This window comes from Paroedura picta, chromosome 3 (assembly GCF_049243985.1).
Source record: "Paroedura picta isolate Pp20150507F chromosome 3, Ppicta_v3.0, whole genome shotgun sequence".
Lineage (NCBI taxonomy): Eukaryota > Metazoa > Chordata > Lepidosauria > Squamata > Gekkonidae > Paroedura > Paroedura picta.
The window spans coordinates 12,912,030-12,930,487 of NC_135371.1; the positions used below are offsets into that span (position 1 = coordinate 12,912,030).

The 18,458-nt window shown below is 52.3% G+C and overlaps 1 protein-coding gene across 2 annotated transcripts in view; it reads right to left on the bottom strand.

The window, feature by feature from the left end:
• PPP1R18 (protein phosphatase 1 regulatory subunit 18) overlaps window positions 1–17,658 on the bottom strand; it is a 44,314-nt gene extending 26,656 nt beyond the window's left edge. Inside the window, exons 1-2 of one of the 2 annotated variants that reach the window (XM_077324636.1) lie at window positions 16,396–17,658; window positions 12,959–14,645 (exon numbers count right to left, since the gene is read on the bottom strand). In XM_077324636.1, coding sequence (XP_077180751.1) covers window positions 12,959–14,602 — 1,644 coding nt within the window. In that variant the 5' untranslated portion in view covers window positions 14,603–14,645; window positions 16,396–17,658. Of the gene's footprint in view, window positions 1–12,958; window positions 15,932–16,395 lie in introns of those variants that run through there. The other variant, XM_077324637.1, reaches the window with a different exon arrangement.
• Between the last annotated feature and the right edge of the window lie 800 nt (window positions 17,659–18,458).

Sequence of the window (18,458 nt, forward strand, 5' to 3'; positions counted from 1 at the left end):
AAAGTCCTTCCTCTTTGTTTCCAGGCAAAGGTTTTGCCTGGAAAGGACTGTTTCTTTCATTGGAACCTGCCCATCGAGAGAGGTCTGCAGTACTTGGTGGCGTGGAAAGGTTTCCCCGAATCAGATAACAAGTGGATGGATGCGGAGGATGTCAGCGCCCTTGGGCTAGTCAAGAAATTCCACAACAGGTACCTGGACAAGCCGGGTCCCCACTTCACAGCCCACAGCGGGTAGAGAAGGACTTGGAGGGAGCAGAGTGTCGTGAACCCCGGTTCCTGACCCAGGTTTAGGAGGTTGTCTCCCGGGCGCTCCCAGGATGTTAGTCCACTTGCTGGCCTCATGCAATAAAGCCATAAATCTCCCTGTTGCCTTCCGCCCCCCTTTGCATCCCCAAGTGTCTCCCGCCAGCGCCCCCTGATCGCTTCCTGACCTTGCAGGGCTCTGCAAAGTCTCAGCACTTGTAACTTTTCACAGAATCAAAGAATCATAGAGTTGGAAGGGGCCATCTAGTCCAACCCCCTGCTCAATGCAGGATCAGCCCAAACCATCCTAAAGCATCCAAGAAAAGTGTGTATCCAACCTTTGCTTGAAGACTGCCACTTTTAGATTAGGGTGCCCTCGTCTTCGGGGCTTTAAGAGGTTATGACCAGATATAAAGCCCTGACTATAGAACCTCATCATCAGATACATTTGACAGGTCCCTGTTTGGTTGTTTTTATAGGAAAGCAAGTGCTTTAAATGATTGATTCGTTTTACTTTGACAGAAAAACAATCATGCTATAATCTGCAATTGCCCATCCTCCTGCTATTTTCCATTGATCTTATTGCTGTTTTTAAGAGTGATATTCTCTATTTCTACAATATTAATGGCAACATTTTCACTGGCTGGGCGCCTCCGAAATTTTGAAACCAAAGGAAAATATTTTAAACAGACAGCTGTCAATAAAATGTTACTTGCTCACATCTTCAACCTTTTCTCTAAGTAAGAGCAGTCTTTTTCAACCTTTTGACCATGAAGGAGCCCCGGAAGTAATTTTTCAGGCTTCGAGGAGCCCTGGAAGTGATGTCAGCTAGCCACGCCTCCTTGCCATCCCCCCCCCCCCCCCCCCCCGGAAGGATCATGTGACCGGAAGTCACATCACCACCCATTTTAACAGGCAGGCTCAAGGAGGACTGAGAGGGGGAGAGATAGGAGGCAGTTTAAGATGGGAATAAGTGTGCAGGTTCCACCTAGGTACAGAAGCCACAAGAGAACTGACTCATGCTCAAGGTTGGGGGGGTGGAAGTGGCTGGCTCCCTACCTTGTGGTAGGAGATGCTATGGACTAGGGTTGCGCCGGATCGTGCAACCCTACCCCTTCCAGAGTTCCTGATTGGGAATTCCCAAAGGAGAGAAAGGGCCATAGCACTTTTCTCTTCCATTTTATCCTCTTAAAAACCTTGTAACGTAGGCTCAACAGAGAGAGACAGAGACTCCCAGCCCTGCCCAAGGTTACCCAGTGAGCTCCAGAGTATTGGGAATATTCAAATTCCAGTCTCTCTATTCCTCCCGTTGACATTTTAGCCAGCACACCATGCTGGCATGGAAAGCACCTACTCTGTAATTCCTTGGTCTGCCTTTCATTCTCACGTGCCTATTTCATGTGCACATTCTTTCTCCAAGGGCATATCCTCAGGAAAGTCTGTCATGAATGAGTTAACCTTGAACACACTTTTTAAACAACCTGTTGTGTGCGTGGTTGACAACTTCCATCCTTGCATTGCACGCTTAGGGGTGGGGGGGGGGGATTGTAATGATTCTGACCTGCGCTAGGACAGAAGATGCGGCAAAAGTTATGTGCAGCTTGATCCTGTACCTGTGGCACGCCTTACTTTGTATCTCACTGCAGGTCCCATCTGAACATTAAATTGCACACTAATTAGGGACTCCTGGGAGGCACAAACTCCTAAGAGCCGTGTTCGTCTCCTGCGGCAAAAAACACAACAGAATTCCTGTTGCACGCAGAAAGCCAAACCGATTGACGGGGGGGCAAGAGTTTTCATGGTCTGGTGCCTGTTTTATCAGACACACGAAGCGGACAGCTTCTGCCGCAGCAAATTAGCGCTGTCAGCTTATTTTACCCATCCCTCTTCCTGTGCCGTGAACTATGCCACGCTACACTGAAATTTAGCTGGTCAAGCTTTATTTCCCTTTTTGCTGCATGTTAGGCAGCTGGTAAGCGTACCAGATCACATCAGGCCGTTCTTCCTGATCTGCTAGCCACCGGTGTAATGGTTTGGGCAGGCTTTCTCAACTTTTTCACGGTTGAGAGACCCCTGAAACATTCTTGAGGCTTCGAGAAAACCCCAGAAGTGGCATGATCCTGCAGAATGTGGTTGGGAAACATGGCTGTGTACATGCCCACCCAGGCCCCCTCCAGGACCATCATTAGCCATTTGGGGGGGGGGGGAATGTCGATGTGACCATATACAGTCATATCACCCAATAAATGTTTAACCATTTTAGAAAAATATATAAAAACTAGGGACAAAGCCCGTTGCAATCAGGAACAGGCACTAGATTAGGGGGTTGGGGTGGAAGAACTCTGTGGATGGCCTCTCCCTTCTCCCAGGACCTGGAAAGGCTTCAGGCTGGAGGCCCCCCGGGAAGGGAACTCACCGGCAGGGGCAGCTCTCATGCAGCAGGGATCTGCAGCCTCTGAGGGAAGTGGAAGGAGGAGAGGGTGGTGTGAAGTGGGGGACTGAAGGCAATTGGCTGGCCGCTGGACAGGCAGGCAAGCCAATTGGGGGAGGAGGCACTCAGGGGCGGGACAGCCGCCCTGAGTGGGTGTTAAGCGCTGAGTGGCACTTAAGCCATGAGACCAGCTCCTCCCCCTAGGCCTTACCAGAAATATTAAATGTATCTGATCTGATTAATTCATTCCCACCTATTCAGGAAACCCTGGTTGAGAAAGCCTGGGTTAGGGTGTCGGATTGTGGTCAGGGAGACCCAGATTCAAATTCCCAACATGCCATGGGAGCTTGCCTGGTGACCTCCCTTAACCGAATGCATTTCACAGGGTTCCTGTGATGAGAACATGCTTTTTGCAGTCAGAAATCCGATATTGCAGGGGGGGGAGGGAAACAACCCGGGGTGGGGGGAAGGAGAATACCCTCATACTCGAAAGCTCACGCCTTGAATATGGTCAGTTCATAGTCCGAGGAAGAGTGCTTGCACTCGAAAGCTTACGCCTTGAATAAATCTTTGTTGTTCTTAAAGGTGCCACTGGACTCTGATTTTGTTCTATTAGCAACAGTGAGGAATTCCACCCCTCCTAAATGATGTCGTCACTCTGTCTGGTGTATCTTTTCCGTCCTCACCCAGAAGTCGCTTTGGCTAGTCAGAGCTGGCAGGAAGCTCGCCAGGAAGAGACAAAAGGGGGCTTGAGAGGCAGCCAAAGCCCTACAGTCCCAGGAAAAGACGAATCCCGGCTCAAAATACAAGTCTGGCGAGCGCAGCTGCAGAGACGGGGTGTGGAAATGCGGGCCCCGTCTCAGTTCTCTTGCTTGTTAATACAGCTCACATCTGTCAAAGAGGCACCGGAACAAAGCCTGAATTCTCCCAGGGGAAGGGCTGCTCCAGACAGAAAGGAACTAGTCATGGTAGGGAGAAAGCAGCCAGGACAGGAAGGAGATCGTGTCCCGAAAGGAAGCAAAATGGCCTTTCCATGAAGAAGTCTCAAAAATATTTATTTCTACTTATAAGGGGTAGAGGGGGGGGTGAAACCTCCTAGGCTGCTTCAGACAGATAGGAGGACGACTCTGGAGAAGATGGACGGAGGGCAAACAGGGCTCAAAAGATATTCTGACTCTTAACACCGCCATAGTGCGATAGTGAGCCTGGAGACTTAAGGGCAGCGATTAATCGGGAGGCTGCCATAAATGCTGCTAAATCATTAATTAGGCTTATATGTTTTATACTGTTAATCTTTGATGTTTAGAATCACAGAATAGCAGAGTTGGAAGGGACTTCCTGGGACATCTAGTCCAACCCCCTGCACTATGCAGGACACTCACAACCCTATCGCTCATCCACCGTAACCTGCCACCCCCTTGAACCTCCACACCACAGAATTATTTATTACGTCTTTAAAAAATCCATTGTTAAATCTTTTCTTGCATTCTGAAGACTTCCCTGAGCCATTCTGGGAGGGCAGTATAGAAATTTAATGCCAGGAGCTCTTCCGCCAGGTATTTGATTGTGACTGAGCGAAACCAGCAACACCCACAGGCCCCCTGCTCCCTCCTTCCCTCCCTCCCTCCCTGAACCCCATTCATGCATTCTGCCCTGGACCTGTTTGCAACACTTCCCCTGTTAATTCATGTGAATGTTATTAACGTTAATATTACTATCGTTGTTATGAAAACTAAGTTCCAGGTACTGTAGCCTATATTCCATGTAAACCGCCCTGAGCCTCAGGGAAGGGTGGGATAGAAATATAATAATAATAAATAAATAATAAACAAAATAGTTAATTAACAATGGTTGCGATGCCGATCTATCAGCATCCTTGCTGGAATGCAGGTGTGAAGAGGAGAACATGCTCTCTTCTAGCCGCTGAGGTCTAAGGGAGGCCATTAGGGCAAAGGGAAAACAAGCTTAGATCCACCCCTCCCCAGGTAACAAGCCGATACTTTCCTGGCAGAAAGAACACTCTGTTTGAGGTACACGGGCAATCTGGCCTCTGGAATAAAGGCCAACGTATCTGCCCCCCTTTTGAACTATCTTAGTGCTCTTTGACTTGCCAGAACTAGATTCGCGGCCCCCGGCCCCCTCCCCCAGAGATCTTAATGGCATCTGCCTCTGTCCGGCGTCTGCCCTCGAACAGGAGCCCCGGCCGTTCACATCGGATGAGGAAGGTGGCTGAAGCAAGCCTTTGCGTTCCGCTGACGTCAGCCGGACTCACTTCCTCTCTCAGGCCCTTGTGTCAGCCCTGGGTCCAAGCCAGAACGCTCTAGCTCAGGCCAAAGAAATGCAGCAAGGCGGAGGGGGGGGGGGGTTCCAGCCAGGCCTTGCTGCTTCGAGCAGGCCACAAGATAAAAGGGCCATTTGTACAGAAAGAAAAGGGATGGGGCGTGGAGAGGAAAGAGCCAGCAAAGGATGAAAAGGCAGGGCTGGAATTTTCCCTGAGGGGGATCACGCACGGCTGGCTGGAATGGAGACAAGTCGGGCGGAGGGGGGACCGAAGCACAGTCGGTCAGAACAAAGATTACAATTGGGCTGAGTTGTACCCATTGAACAGCGAGAAAACTGGTTCTGGGTCTACATGTGCCAGCCGTTGGCTTGGTCTGAAGTTGTATCAATTTCCAGGTCATAGCAGTCAACTGTGAATGTTTGGTGCTCCGAAATGCACTCTAGCTTCTTGTTGCACTGTTTGTTAGCATATGCAGGGTTTTGAAATCCTGAAAGAGCCAAAAGGGAGCCTGCAACCAGGAAATCGGATGGGGACTGACAGTGGGAAACCGTGAAAGAGCCAGACAAGATCTTTAAGTGCAAAGATGTGTCGCCGGTGACCAAGATCAAGTTCATTAGTACCACAGTATTGCCCATGACTGTGTACAGATGGACGATGCAGAAAGCTGACAAGAAGAAAGTTGATTTATCTGAAATGTGGTGTTGGCGGAGAGTTTTGCAGATACTGTTGGAACATTGGTTTTTATACCCCACCTTACAGTCGCCTTCCCTTTCCTCTCCCCACAAGAGATGCCCTGTGAGGCTGAGAGAACCCTGATATTACTGAAGAAGAAAAGTTGGTTCTTATGTGCCACTTTTCTCTACCAGAAGGAGTCTCAAAGTGGCTTACATTCACCTTCCTTTTCCTCTCCCCACAACAGACCCCCTGTGAGGGAAGTGAGGCTGAGAGAGTCCTGATATTACCGAAGAAGAAGAGTTGGTTCTTATATGCCACTTTTCTCTACCAGAAGGAGTCTCAAAGCGGCTTCCCTTTCCTCTCCCCGCAACAGACACCCTGTGAGGGAGGTGAGGCTGAGAGAGCCCTGAGATGACTGAAGAAGAAGAAGAGCTGGTTTTTATATGCTGCTTTTCTCTACCCGGCGTTTCTATGAGCTCTTTGGACACCAGCAATAGTTTCCCTTTGGGAAGGGGGGAATGACAGGGCCAGAGTTTCAGGCGCCCAGCCTGGTAGTGTTACCAAAGTTTCATCAAGCTCTTGCAACACAGAAGCCACCAGAAGAAACACATCAGCTGGCAGAAGCTGAGACTGAAGGCAGGACAGCCTAAGGCAGGACAGATGCCAGAATTATCCCAAATGACTGCTCTTGTGAACGGTCTCTGTCCATCTCTTGATTATACCTCACTGTCATACAGTGACTCACACCCTGTACTTTCCAAATTGCGTGGCCCTTTGACCCTGCTATTTACAACTTTGTTTATAGCCCCATATAGACATTTGTCTGCCAAGAATGGACCCACCTCATGCAAGGGACGGATGCTAGAATTAAAATAAGTTTGTTTTGTACCATGAAAGAAAAGAGTTGGTTTTTTACACTCTGCTTTTCTCTCCAAGAGTCTCTAAGTGGCTTCCAATCGCCTCCTCTTCCTCTCCCCACAACAGGTAGCCTGCGAAGTAGGTGGGGCTGAGAGAGCTCTGAGAGAACTGCTCTGTGAGAACAGGACTGTGACAAGCCCAAGGTCACTCAGCTGGCCGCATATGGAGGAGCGGGGAATCAAACCCGGTTCTCCGGATTAGAGGGCTGCCACTCTTATCTGCTTCATCAAGCTATCACGAAACCCTGGGGTTTCTTAGTGACTCTGGAAGGGTTTCCCAAATGAGTAGGAGTTAATAATTTTTAATATATTTTTATATTAAAGACTCCTATTCAGCTTTGTTTTTGGTGGAATAGGCTGAAATAAAATCAGAGTCCAGTAGCACCTTTATGACCAAAAGGAGACTGAAATAGTCACCCTCTCCACCTCTGAGAAACGAAGAATGCTAAATCAGTTCTAAACTTCCTTGACCGCAAAGGAGTGCAAATGCGATCTAGAAGCCCCGCCCCTAGAAACTCGTTTTAAGGCACCGGCCCCGTCTTTTGGGACTGAGGAGCGAAGGGATTTCCCTAATGAAAGATCATTAAAGGGGGACAAAAACGATCCCCTTACGGGGGTTATTTAACCAAGGGCCTCAACATACAGCTCCTTTGTTGCCGATCCCCTGATTGGCAAAGCTGGGCATGAAGAGGGAAAGCAAAGACAAAGAGTTAATAAACCAGGATGAGGAGAAGAAATATGCATGCGTTTGGCAGCTGCAAAGGGGAACATGTTTTTCGACCCTGGCTGCAGAAAGCACGGGGGCTCGGCAACAAAGAAGGCGCAGAGATGCCTTTCACGTAGCCGGCGACGACGCTAAATAACCCCTTTATGAAGTCCCAAAGAATCGGGCCGCTATATTGGCTTGGGGCACATCCGGTGACCCCTGTCCATGGTGGACGGTGGCTGCTATGAAAAGCCCTTTTGTAGGGGGGAATTGAGGGCTTCTGTGAAAGTCTTCTGCTAGGGCTGGCACAATCGCTGAAGTCTCATCTCAGGCCGGGTAATTTGGGGGTGCAATTTACGGCTGGCATCTCTTGGACACCACCTCCCGCCTCATGGCTTTGTGTTCTAGAAAGGGGGAAATATTTACAAGGCTGTGAGTAGAGCGGACAAGCGTTGTGTTGTGAGGGGGCTCTATCATGGCGCCATCTTCTCTAAGGCTGTTGTTTAAACACAGTGCTGGTGTTATCCTCGGAGGTTCTTCTCACTCTCATGAGAATGACCAGATGTGTGGAAAAGGGGCAGATAAGACAGTCAGCCTAGGGCAGGGGTAGTCAAACTGCGGCCCTCCAGATGTCCATGGACTACAATTCCCAGGAGCCCCCTGCCAGCGAACGCTGGCAGGGGGCTCCTGGGAATTGTAGTCCATGGACATCTGGAGGGCCGCAGTTTGACTACCCCTGCCCTAGGGAACGGGCCATGCCTGCCCAACTGAGACCAGCCCCGAGACACATTTGGACAGGGCCTCACTGCACAGGTGATCAGTTTCGGGGAGCTTTCAGACAGGTCCATTGTAATAGCATAGGGGGAGAGGGACTCTGACCTTGGTGTTAGGCCTCATCCTGACTAGTGGGAAATTCATAGTGGCTTTCATTCACCTTCCCTTTCCTCTCCCCACAACAGACACCCTGTGAGGGAGGTGAGGTTGAGAGAGCCCTGAGATTACTGAAGAAGAAGAGTTGGTTCTTATATGCTGCTTTTTACTACCTGAAGGTCTCAAAGTGGCTTACAATCACCTTGCCTTCCTCTCCCCACAACAGACACCCTGTGAGGTGGGTGAGGCTGAGTCAGCCCTGAAATTACTGAAGAAGAAGAAGAGTTGGATCTTATATGCTGCTTTTCTCTACCAAAAGGAGCCTCAAAGTGGCTTCCAGTCAGACATCCTGTGAGGTGGGTGAGGCTGAGCGCCCTGATATCACTGCTCAGTCAGAACAGCTTTTTCAGGGCAGTGGTGAGGCTGAGAAAGCTCAGAGAGAACCATGACCACCTAAGGTCACCCAGCTGGCCTGGATCTTAGTTGTTAAGAGATCCACTGTAATGATGCGATATTGCCAGGTGCCACCAGGAGGTTGGCATGCCTAGCCATTATGGATCTTGACTGGCAGCGTGGACTGTCCTGAGATATTGTATGGCTCCACACAGCCCAGGTCAGAACTAGAACACAGCCCCTCAGTTTGTCTCTGAGCTGACAGGCAGTGCCCAACTCTCCCCACCCTCAAGATGTCCCTGTTGTGACCCCTGGAATGAAATGGAGACGTTTCCTCTATGAGGGGGAATCAGCCCTCAAGCTGCTGAGAGTTGACGTTCCTGGTCTTCAACTTATTGCTGTGTCCCTGCTTAGGGAGGGGACCGACGGAAATCTCTGACCTCTCTCTGAGAGAGCAAACGTCATGACCAGTCTGGTAAGATGCTGGAGGGAGGGCCTGAAATGCTACAGTCTCTCCATCTTCCAGTCTCATGGAAGCCAGCTGCACAGTGCATGCCCTGGCTTCAGTAGGCCGTGTGCAACTCACAGGCTGTAGGATATACACCTACCTACTACATACACCTCTGCTTAGCTAAGGCCTTGATCTAGACCTGTGCTACTTTCTGTGCGGCTTCTGAAGAGCCCCATTCACACATACTGTCAACCAAAAGAGCTGTATTTGCTTGTATGCCTGGCATGTGGCCTGTAACCTTTAGGGACACTCCAAGATTACCAGCACCTCTGGTGGCAGCTGTATTAAGGTGGTATTAAGGTGGAAAGCCAGGCCTAGGGCCTTGCCCTCATTTCTGAGGCGTGGCATGGGGCAGGCGCCACACTGCAGAACTGTGCTCAGAAGAGCCACGGGTGGTGTGTAGAAGGGATTCCTGAGCCACGGAGTGACTTTCGCTGCTTTGAAACAACCATCAGGCAGGTTGACCATGTTTGAAACCCCTCTCTGCTCCCAGCATTTGCAAGGAGACAAGCTCGGATACATCAGGAACAGTTTCCTCTTGTAGAGGCAGAAGACCCAGGTCTGTTCAGCACTGGTCTCAGCTAGCTGTTCAACAGAGACCTTGACCTCTAAAAAGCAGCTGAGAAGGGCATGATTTGGATGGAAGGGGGGTTGGCAGGGACTTGACTCTTTTCCTGTCTTCTCCTCCTCGCATGAACTCTCCTCCTCCACCATTTTTCTTCTTCCAGCTTCGAAAAAAGAAATAATTATCTAAGAATGCTAGCTGGCTTTCATTCCCCACTCCTCCCCCACATGCAGCCACCTGTGTGACCTTGGGCTCGCCATAACACTGAAAGCTGTTCCGACCGAGCAGTGATATCAGGGCTCTCTCAGCCTCACCTCCCTCACAGGGTGTCTGTTGTGGGGAGAGGAGAGGGAAGGCGAATGTAAGCCGCTTTGAGCGTCCTTCAGGTAGAGAAAAGCGGCATGTAAGAACAACTCTTCTTCAGTAATCTCAGGGCTCCCTCAGCCTCATCTCCCTCACAGGGTGTCTGTTGTGGGGAGAGGAAGGGAAGGCGACTGTAATCCACTGTGAGACTCCTTCGGGTAGAGAAAAGTGGCATATAAGAACAACTCTTCTTCAGTAATCTCAGGGCTCTCTCAGCCTCACCTCCCTCACAGGGTGTCTGCTGTGGGGAGAGGAAGGGAAGGCGACTGTAAGCTGCATATAAGAACCAACTCTTCATCTTCTAACTAGGAAACAGCAGCCTGAGGGCACTGCGGCGGCTCTAGCACTGTTCACAATTTTTTCTTTTTGAGATCTTCAAGACTGGCTCTGTGAAAAATGGATGTTTAAATGGGAGAAGAGCTGGTTTTTATACCCTGCTTTTCACTTCCCAAAGGTGTCTCAAAGTGGCTTACAACCGTCTTCCCTTCCTCTCCCCATCACACACACCCTGAGAGGTAGGTGGGGCGTGAGAGAGCCCTGATAGCCCTACTCTACAGGAACTGTGACTTGCCCAAGGTCACCCAGCTGCCCAAATGTGAAAGAATGGGGAATCAAACATGCTAAGTAGAAGAAGAAGAAGAAGAGTTGGTTCTTATATGCCGCTTTTCCCTACCCGAAGGAGGCTCAAAGCGGCTTACAGTCGCCTTCCCATTCCTCTCCCCACAACAGACACCCTGTGGGGTGGGTGAGGCTGAGAGAGCCCTGATATCACTGCTCGGTCAGAACAGTTTTATCAGTGCCATGGCGAGCCCAAGGTGACCCAGCTGGCTGCATGTGGAGGAGCGCAGAATCGAACCCGGCATGCCAGATTAGAAGTCCGCACTCCTAACCACTACACCAAACTGTTCAGTGATGCAAATGAGGACAGCATTTGGATATTTGTCGAAGTCATCCTGTTAGTTTTGTGCCTTTCTAGCAAGAGTCAGCAAAAGACATTTCCCCCTCTTCAAACGTTAACAATTCCCAGTATCTCACAAAGGGAGCTTTGGCACTCAAATGCTCATGCTCTGAAATTCTTGTTCAGTTTCCGAGGTGCAGATATAAGTCTAGTTATTGTCCTGCAGAACAAAAGGGCTACCTTCTGCAATTACAAGTCAACAAAATATTTCATGATACCCCCAGACACTGCAATAGAAAATAAATGGAGTCAGACCATGGGGTTGGAGGTAGGGGAGCAAGCAAAGGGACACCCTCTTCCCAAGGGAGGAACTGCCATGCATTCACACATCTGCAAAACAATGCAGACAGAAGGGAGGACAAGCAGGGGGAGCAGGTGTACCGGGGAAAAGTGACTACAGAACATAAGAAGGCCCCATGCATGCATCTTTTCAGGTTTGGAGCCCTTAACGGGGGGGGGGGGGGCGGGGGGGGAGAGTTTTTGAATGGGTGCTTTCAAGCGCTCACAAAGAAAACACAACACCTGTTGAAATTTCAGCTCCACAGACAACTGTGCGTGAGCCACACCCACGCTCCTGATCCTGCTTTGAACCAAGCCCAGCCTGGTGTCTTTTGATGTGTGTTCATAAAATCTGGCCCACGCAAGAGGGAGCGTGAGCTGTAATTGGACCTCCCGGGGCAAGCACCGGTAATAGATGGCCGTTTTCGCTTGTCAGACTCAGGAAAAGGGCCTGCAGAATCAAAGGGATCTGATGCAGCAGAATGGCTAAAGAGAATGAATTATGATCCAAGGACGAGTCTGGCTTAAATCTTGTTTTTGCCATGAACCTGCCAGGTGGCTTTTGACAAGTGTGCCTTGGGGAACCTATTTGGCTATTTTAAATAAATAAAGCCGTTCTTTCTCCGCTTCCAGTGTGCAACGCAGGGATAATAATACAAGAATGACAACAAAGCGCATGCTAAGTATTGGGACAGGGAAAGCACTGTGTGAAAGTCAAGCCCTGTTCTATTAAAATCAAAACTAACTGGAAAGGGCTATAAAAAAACCCCCCTTACACTCGTGCCCACTTCAATTTCTGTTTCACTTTCTGTGTTAGCACCCTTCATACTGAGACCCATGGGGAAGATGCAAAGGTCAATTTTGGGGACCACTGAAACTGCTCCCACTCTCAAACAAAAGGTGTAGATCAAAGGTCACTGGCAGATGCCCTTCCATTTCTGGACAGCCAGAAGTCCTCTTTGGGCTGCAGCACAATTTTTGGGAGGATGGAGGGGTAGCAAAAGCATGGGGGGGGGTGGAAGAAGAAAGACGAGGGGTGGAGGAAAAGGCTAAGAACAGGCGAAAGGCAACAAAAAAGACGGGGAAAAAGCTCCTTTTAGGAGCAGGCGTCCTCTCTAAACGTCAGCTCACGCTTTCTAGAGGAAACCTGTGAACTGTTTTGCCTTACATGGACATGAACACGGCTACCAAGTCTACAACTTGTCTCTTTGCAGAAACAAGAAAGTGCACGCCACTGCAGCATCTGTCAAAGTTATATAAGAGGCTAAGGGGAGTGACCCGAAGAAAAGACACCATGATTCCTTCTGGATGGCGTACCAGCCTAGCCCCGAGGGGCCTGTAAAATGGGAATGTCACCAAGCTACCTGACAAAGGTAAAGTGAGGTAAAGGCAGGTTGTACACGGGGATCACATTATTTTGTACAGGGAGGCACGTTACGTGGAATTTCTAATGATAAGGAGGGCCACAGCTCTCCAGGGGAGGCCCTGTCTGCTGCCCGTCAACTCTTTGGGTCCGCATTTCAACGTTGTTTGCCATCGTACCCAAGTCCCACTTGGGGACCAGCAGTGTCAAAAGGGCACAAGGTCAAGAAAGAAAAAAAGGCAACTGGAAGAGAAATTGGGAAGAGGAGGAGACGCAAAGTAAGGAGAAAACAAAGAAGGGGGGTGGAGGAAACATTCAAGACATTCCGAGGAGATGTACTCAAAAGGGGGGAAAGGGGCAGAGAGTTTGAGGCAGCACGAAACACAGGAGAAAGGGGTGTGTACCTTTTTCCGATGCGGGTCGTTCTTTGCCAGGCAGGACCTCTGAAGCGAGAGGTAGCCTCCAATCACCTGGATCTCCTCCGCCGTGGGATAGCGCTTCTTCACAGGGGTCATGGCGGCGGGAGGGTCGCTCGTGAGGCCGTTCTCCACTGCAACGACAGGTGTGGCGGGGGCCTTGCGGGGGTTGATGGTGATGGTGTTGCCGCTGCGGCGCTGCATGGCCGGGTGGGGGGACGAGGCATGAGCCAAGCCCCCCATCCTGACATCCTCTTTGGCCAAGCTGTTCCCACCCCGTCTCATGGCCTCCGCCTCGGGTGGATCCTCAGCCTCCGGGGGAAACGGCTCACAGCTGGGCGAGGAGCAGGAAGTGGGGGCTGGGGGCTTGTGTGAAGAAGAAGACGGACTAACTTCCTGCTTGAGATCGGCGGACGGGGGCGGGGAGGCCGGGGCCCGTCGCGGCACAACCACGAAGGAGTTCCGGGAGTGCAGCCGCAGATTAGCCAAGGCCTTGCCCTGGACGTCGTCATCGGCAACCGGTGCTGGCGGGAGCGCGGGACGGAACTCAAAGGTGGCCTCGGGATCAATGCTGTCCAAACGGGGCCCGATCTCAGGGGAGGTGGCTTCTCTTCCCCACGTTCTGCCCATCGGTGAGCGTCTCGGGGGGCTGTCCGGCCAGGCCTCGCCACTGCTTGGTTTGGATTCAAACTGGCTGCGGAAAGATGCCACCGTGAAGGGCACCGGTGAAGTGAGGCCCGGCAGGTCACGGGGAGGGCTGGGCGTTCGGTCACGGTGCTGCCGGGTCGGGCTGGGGTCTGCTGGGACACGGCCAGGCTTCCTGGCCACATAGGCACCCTCCAATAAGTTCTCGGTGCTGAGGGACCTCACTGGGCGTGGCGGTACCGGCCCGCCGCCGTCCTCTTGGCCGAACCGGCTCAGCAATTTGCTGACCCGGCCGCGGCGCTGCTCTGGTGGCAACGATGACCGGTACTCCGCCTTGCCGACGGAGTCGAGGTCCTCCACGCTACGGCTCAAGGCCGACTTGACGATGAAGACCTCCCCGGTGCGGATCTCAGTGACGCTGCCGCCACGCCGGGCCAGCAGGTCATTGAGGGACTCCACGCTGCCTGATTTGGACTCCCCCGAGCGCCGGTCGCTGGCGTTCTGAGCTGGTGGCGCCCCTGGGACCGACTCGATGATAATGACGTTGTCCGCACGCAAGGTGCGGACACCCGGCATCTGCCCATACAGATCCACAATCTGCTTGGCCTTGGCGTTAGCTAGTTCGCCCTCAGATGGGGCTGACTCCTTATGTCGCCGTTTCTCCAGCTGAATGAAGGGGTTCTGATGGACCGGGCCAATCTTCTCCTGCAGCACGGAGCTCTCCGGATCCCCCTCCTGGCAGGGTTGTGGGGTAGCCGGAGCGGTGGTCACCCCTGTTTCTATTCCTCCCGATCCGCCAGGCTCCGAGAAGGAAGTGTTAGAGCCTTGCTTGGCACGGCGTCTTTCGATGATCTCCCGTTTCCACGCCGGCATTTTGGCCATGCGGTCTTGCTGCTCCCGTTCCCGCCGGCGGGCCTCTTCCTCCTCTTTGCGCCGACGCTCCAGTAGCTGGAGCTTCCACTCCGGCAGCGCTGGAGACGAAGACATTTTCACGTGGGAACAGTGGCAGGGCAGGGAGCAGAAGGGAAACCTGGGGAAGAAACAGGGTTGTTTTTTTTCTTCTTCTAAAGAAGTTACGAAGCAGATGGGCGGGGGAAAGAGAGGAAAAAGAAGTCAGCGAACGTAACAAACGAGAGGGAAGGGATGAAGAGAGGAGAGGAAATGTAACGGGGGAGGAGGGAGACAGTCAAGTGGAAAGGAGGCCTGGAAAGGGGGGGAGAAGAAGGAATTTGGAAGAGAAAGTCAAAGCGAAATAGAAGAAACCAGGTGGGACAGTGGAAAGGTGATTGGAGAAGTATGGGGCAAAGAGGGCTCAGAGAAAGGAGAAAGAGAAGAGGGGGACCTAGACATCTGGGGAAGGAGGTTTAGAGCTAGAAAGAGGGGGAAGAAAAAAAGGAAAGGGTAACTGCAAGAACTAGGGAAAGGAAGAGATTCAGGAGGGAGGTGGGAGGGAGCGCTCCGGCTACTCAGGAAGAGAAGGCAAGAGGAAACCAAAATGGTAAGAAGGCAAGCTTTTCTTCGGGCTCCGCCTGGGACATGTTTTTTCCCCCCCACCCATCCAATCCACTCACCCTTTCCGCACACGTCATACCCTCTAACGCCCCGGGGAGGTGACAGCTCCACACGTGGGTCTCTTCCCACAAGGAACCCAAGCACCCAAGTACAGGCTAGCTGCGTGAGAAGAGGCAGGATAGGAAGCATCTAAGGATTAACCATCTTGGAACGTGCTCCAACGCATCTTCTTTCTCTACCCTCTCTGCTGCAAGGGAACGATGGGGAAGGAAGCAGGGGAAATGCCGTTTTTTTCAAAACAAAATTTGCTCTCCACGTGCATTCTGGTATTTCTGTACCCCAGGGCAGTAGTTAACTAGGAGTCTAGACTAAAAACTCCTGGCCGGAGAGCATTTGGCCGTGAATCCGACACGGAAGGATTCCAGTCTAAACTCACTGACTGGAGAGAAATTCTTCGCCTAGGTTTGCCCGAACAGTCTGGCCTCCGGTGTGCTGTAATCTGACCCAGCCACTGTGAATCTGGACCAAGGGGGAGGCAATTAATCCAGATCGCTTAATCTAGATTGAAACTGAGGTGCTCTCGTGCTTTTGAGGGTGGAAAGGGGAAACCTAGATTCCAAACTGCAGGGAAGTGGTAGAAATAAAGGTGAATTTCCCATACTGGATTGCTAATTCTGCCTTCCTAATATTTGACCCAAAGAGATAGGGAGATTTCTATAATTCAAGCCTCCCCCCCTAATATTTGACCCAAAGAGAGGGGGACATTTCTAGAATCCAAGCCCCCCCCCCTAATATTTGACCCAAAGAGAGGGGGACATTTCTAGAATCCAAGCCCCCCCCCCTAATATTTGACCCAAAGAGAGGGGGACATTTCTAGAATCCAAGCCCCCCCCCCTAATATTTGACCCAAAGAGAGGGGAACATTTCTTTAAACCAAGCTTCCCCTAAAATATTCGACCCAGAGAGTGGGAAACATTTCATTAAACTGGACACGATCTGAGAAATGGTTGGGGATTAAGAAAACCACATTCTATGTCTCGGAAGGAGCGCAGCCTCCATGCTGAACTGTGTCGATCCGAGGAAGAAAAGCAAAGCAGGCCACTTGGCGCTCCTGAAAGAAGCCCCCACGGGGGATCCCCTTTCCGTTGGATGACAGCACCCGAGCAGGCCGTGGCTGGAAAGGAAAAGAGGGTGGGTGGGTGGGTGAAGATGGGGAGGGGGGGTGCCAAAGATCGGCGTCGCGCGAGACGCCCGAGCAGCACATTTACCGGAATCCGAAGGGCGAGCAACCCGAAGGGCGATGGAGGCCAGCAGAGAACGGGAGCGGGAGGTTGGCTTCGGTCCCTCTGGCCGCCTCGGGAAGTCCTCCGTCGGGTCCACGGCCAGGGGAGCAGAGGCGGTGGCACAGCTGGCGCCGGGCGAAGGAATGCGAAAGGACGAGCGCCCGCGGGAGGCTGGAGCGCGGTGGCCCCGGAATGCCTCCTCCGGGCCCGGGGAATTCCAAAAACGCCTTCAGGTGATCCAGCGGAAGCGGGTCTTTCCTTTCTTTCCAACAAGGATCCTTTCCAATCCACGGGTGGGCGTGTTCAGTTCACCCGTCGCCCCCCAGGCGGCCGAAGGCGGAACAGCAGATCCCTTGCGATCGAATGTGATCCCAGGCAGCGGAGAGGAGCCCAGCGGCGCAGGGATCGCCCGGGAGCTTTGGGCGGGAGGGGAGAGCGCCGGGATCGAGGGGCGTCCTTTCCCTCCCCCCACGACGCCCCGCCGAGCCAGGCGGCCGAAAGGATGAGCAGATGCCGGCAGGATCAGAAGGGAAGCCCGCTCCGGATTAGCCCCCTCCCCCCGATCCGGAATCTCAGCAAGGTCCCTCCGTGGCCGCTCTCAAGCCAGCTGAATCTCGGCGCCCGGGATGATCCCTCGCTCGGCCCATGGCTGCGGGAAGCGCCCAGCCGCTCCTTCTGGGTCGCGCTGGCCGGGGAAGGCGGAGGGAAGGCAGCCGCCTCCCCCCCCCCCCAGTCGAGGGAGGGGATCCGGGTGGATCTGGTCTCGGCTGCTGGTGGAGAGGAGGAGCAGGAGCAAGAGCAGGGGGGTTGGGCTAGATCTCCCCCCCTCTTTCCCTTTTCTCCCTTTCTTCTTCTTCTTTTAAAAAAAATCTTTCTTCTTCCGCCGCTTTCCAAGAAGAAGTTTTCGGCTCGAAGCGACAGACGAGAAGAGGGAGGAAACGAACGAAGGGACGAACAACAAAACGCTCCTCTCGACCGCTCCTCTCGCCCCCGCGGCGTTTAATCCTCGACCCAGCTCCACTCCGCCCCCGTCCCTGGAATCCCTCACGCTGGAGGGGGGAGGGAGCGGAGAGAAAGAAAGAAAGAAAGAAAGAAAGAAAGAAAGAAAGAAAGAAAGAAAGAAAGAAAGAAAGAAAGAAAGAAACGGGGAGACAGGCGAGGCGGAGGAAAGCGAGAGAACGAGAAGAAAGGCCGGGGAAGGGAAAGATTGCCCGAAGAGAGAAAGAGGGAAGCGCCCGGGAGGGAGGGCCAGGGGGTCTTTGTGTATAAACAGGCGGGGAGGACAATGAAAAGGGGCGGGGCGTCGGCTGGCAGCAGATCTGGGAGGGGGGGAGGAGCCGGCGGGCCGGGAATCCCGGGGTCCGGCTCGCAGGGCGCGTGGAGTCCCCGGAGGCCTCTGCAGCAGAGCTTCCTTCGCCAAAGACCGGGGCCTGCTTAGCCCTGAGGCCAGTCCCGGCCGTGAAAGCCCCCGCTTTGGGCCCTGGCTCCAAAGGTGGGCGTGGACGGCCCCTCGAGTCACCTGGCCTGTGGATGTCTTAGGGGAAGGGAAGGACACGTGGGGGTGGGTTTGCGGCGAAGGCACCGGGCCAGAGGGGGGCAGATGTGAGGACAGAGATGCATCTGCCCATTCATTCATTCATTCATTCATTCATTCATTCATTCATTCATTCATTCATTCAGATAGATTCAAATGAATAGCCGTGTTGGTCTGAAATAGAGTGCTTGCACTCGAAAGCTCACGCCCTGAATAAATCTTTGTTGGTCTTAAAGGTGCTACTGGACTCTGATTTCATTCATTCATTCACTCACTCATTCATTCATTCCTTGTAAAAAGCATTGGATCCATCTGGGTTTGTGCCATGGACTAGTGCCTCCAGGCTAGGGATCCGTGATTCTCAAGGTGTCAGGCTGCAGGCATGAAGAGGAGGGATGTTTAGATGAGTTAGGGCATAAGAATCTTTTGGATCCACATGCCTTGAGGGCAGGAGGATGTGTGGGTTTGCACTGTGGGGGCACAGCATGAAGTCTGTGTGTGATTTACAATGCAC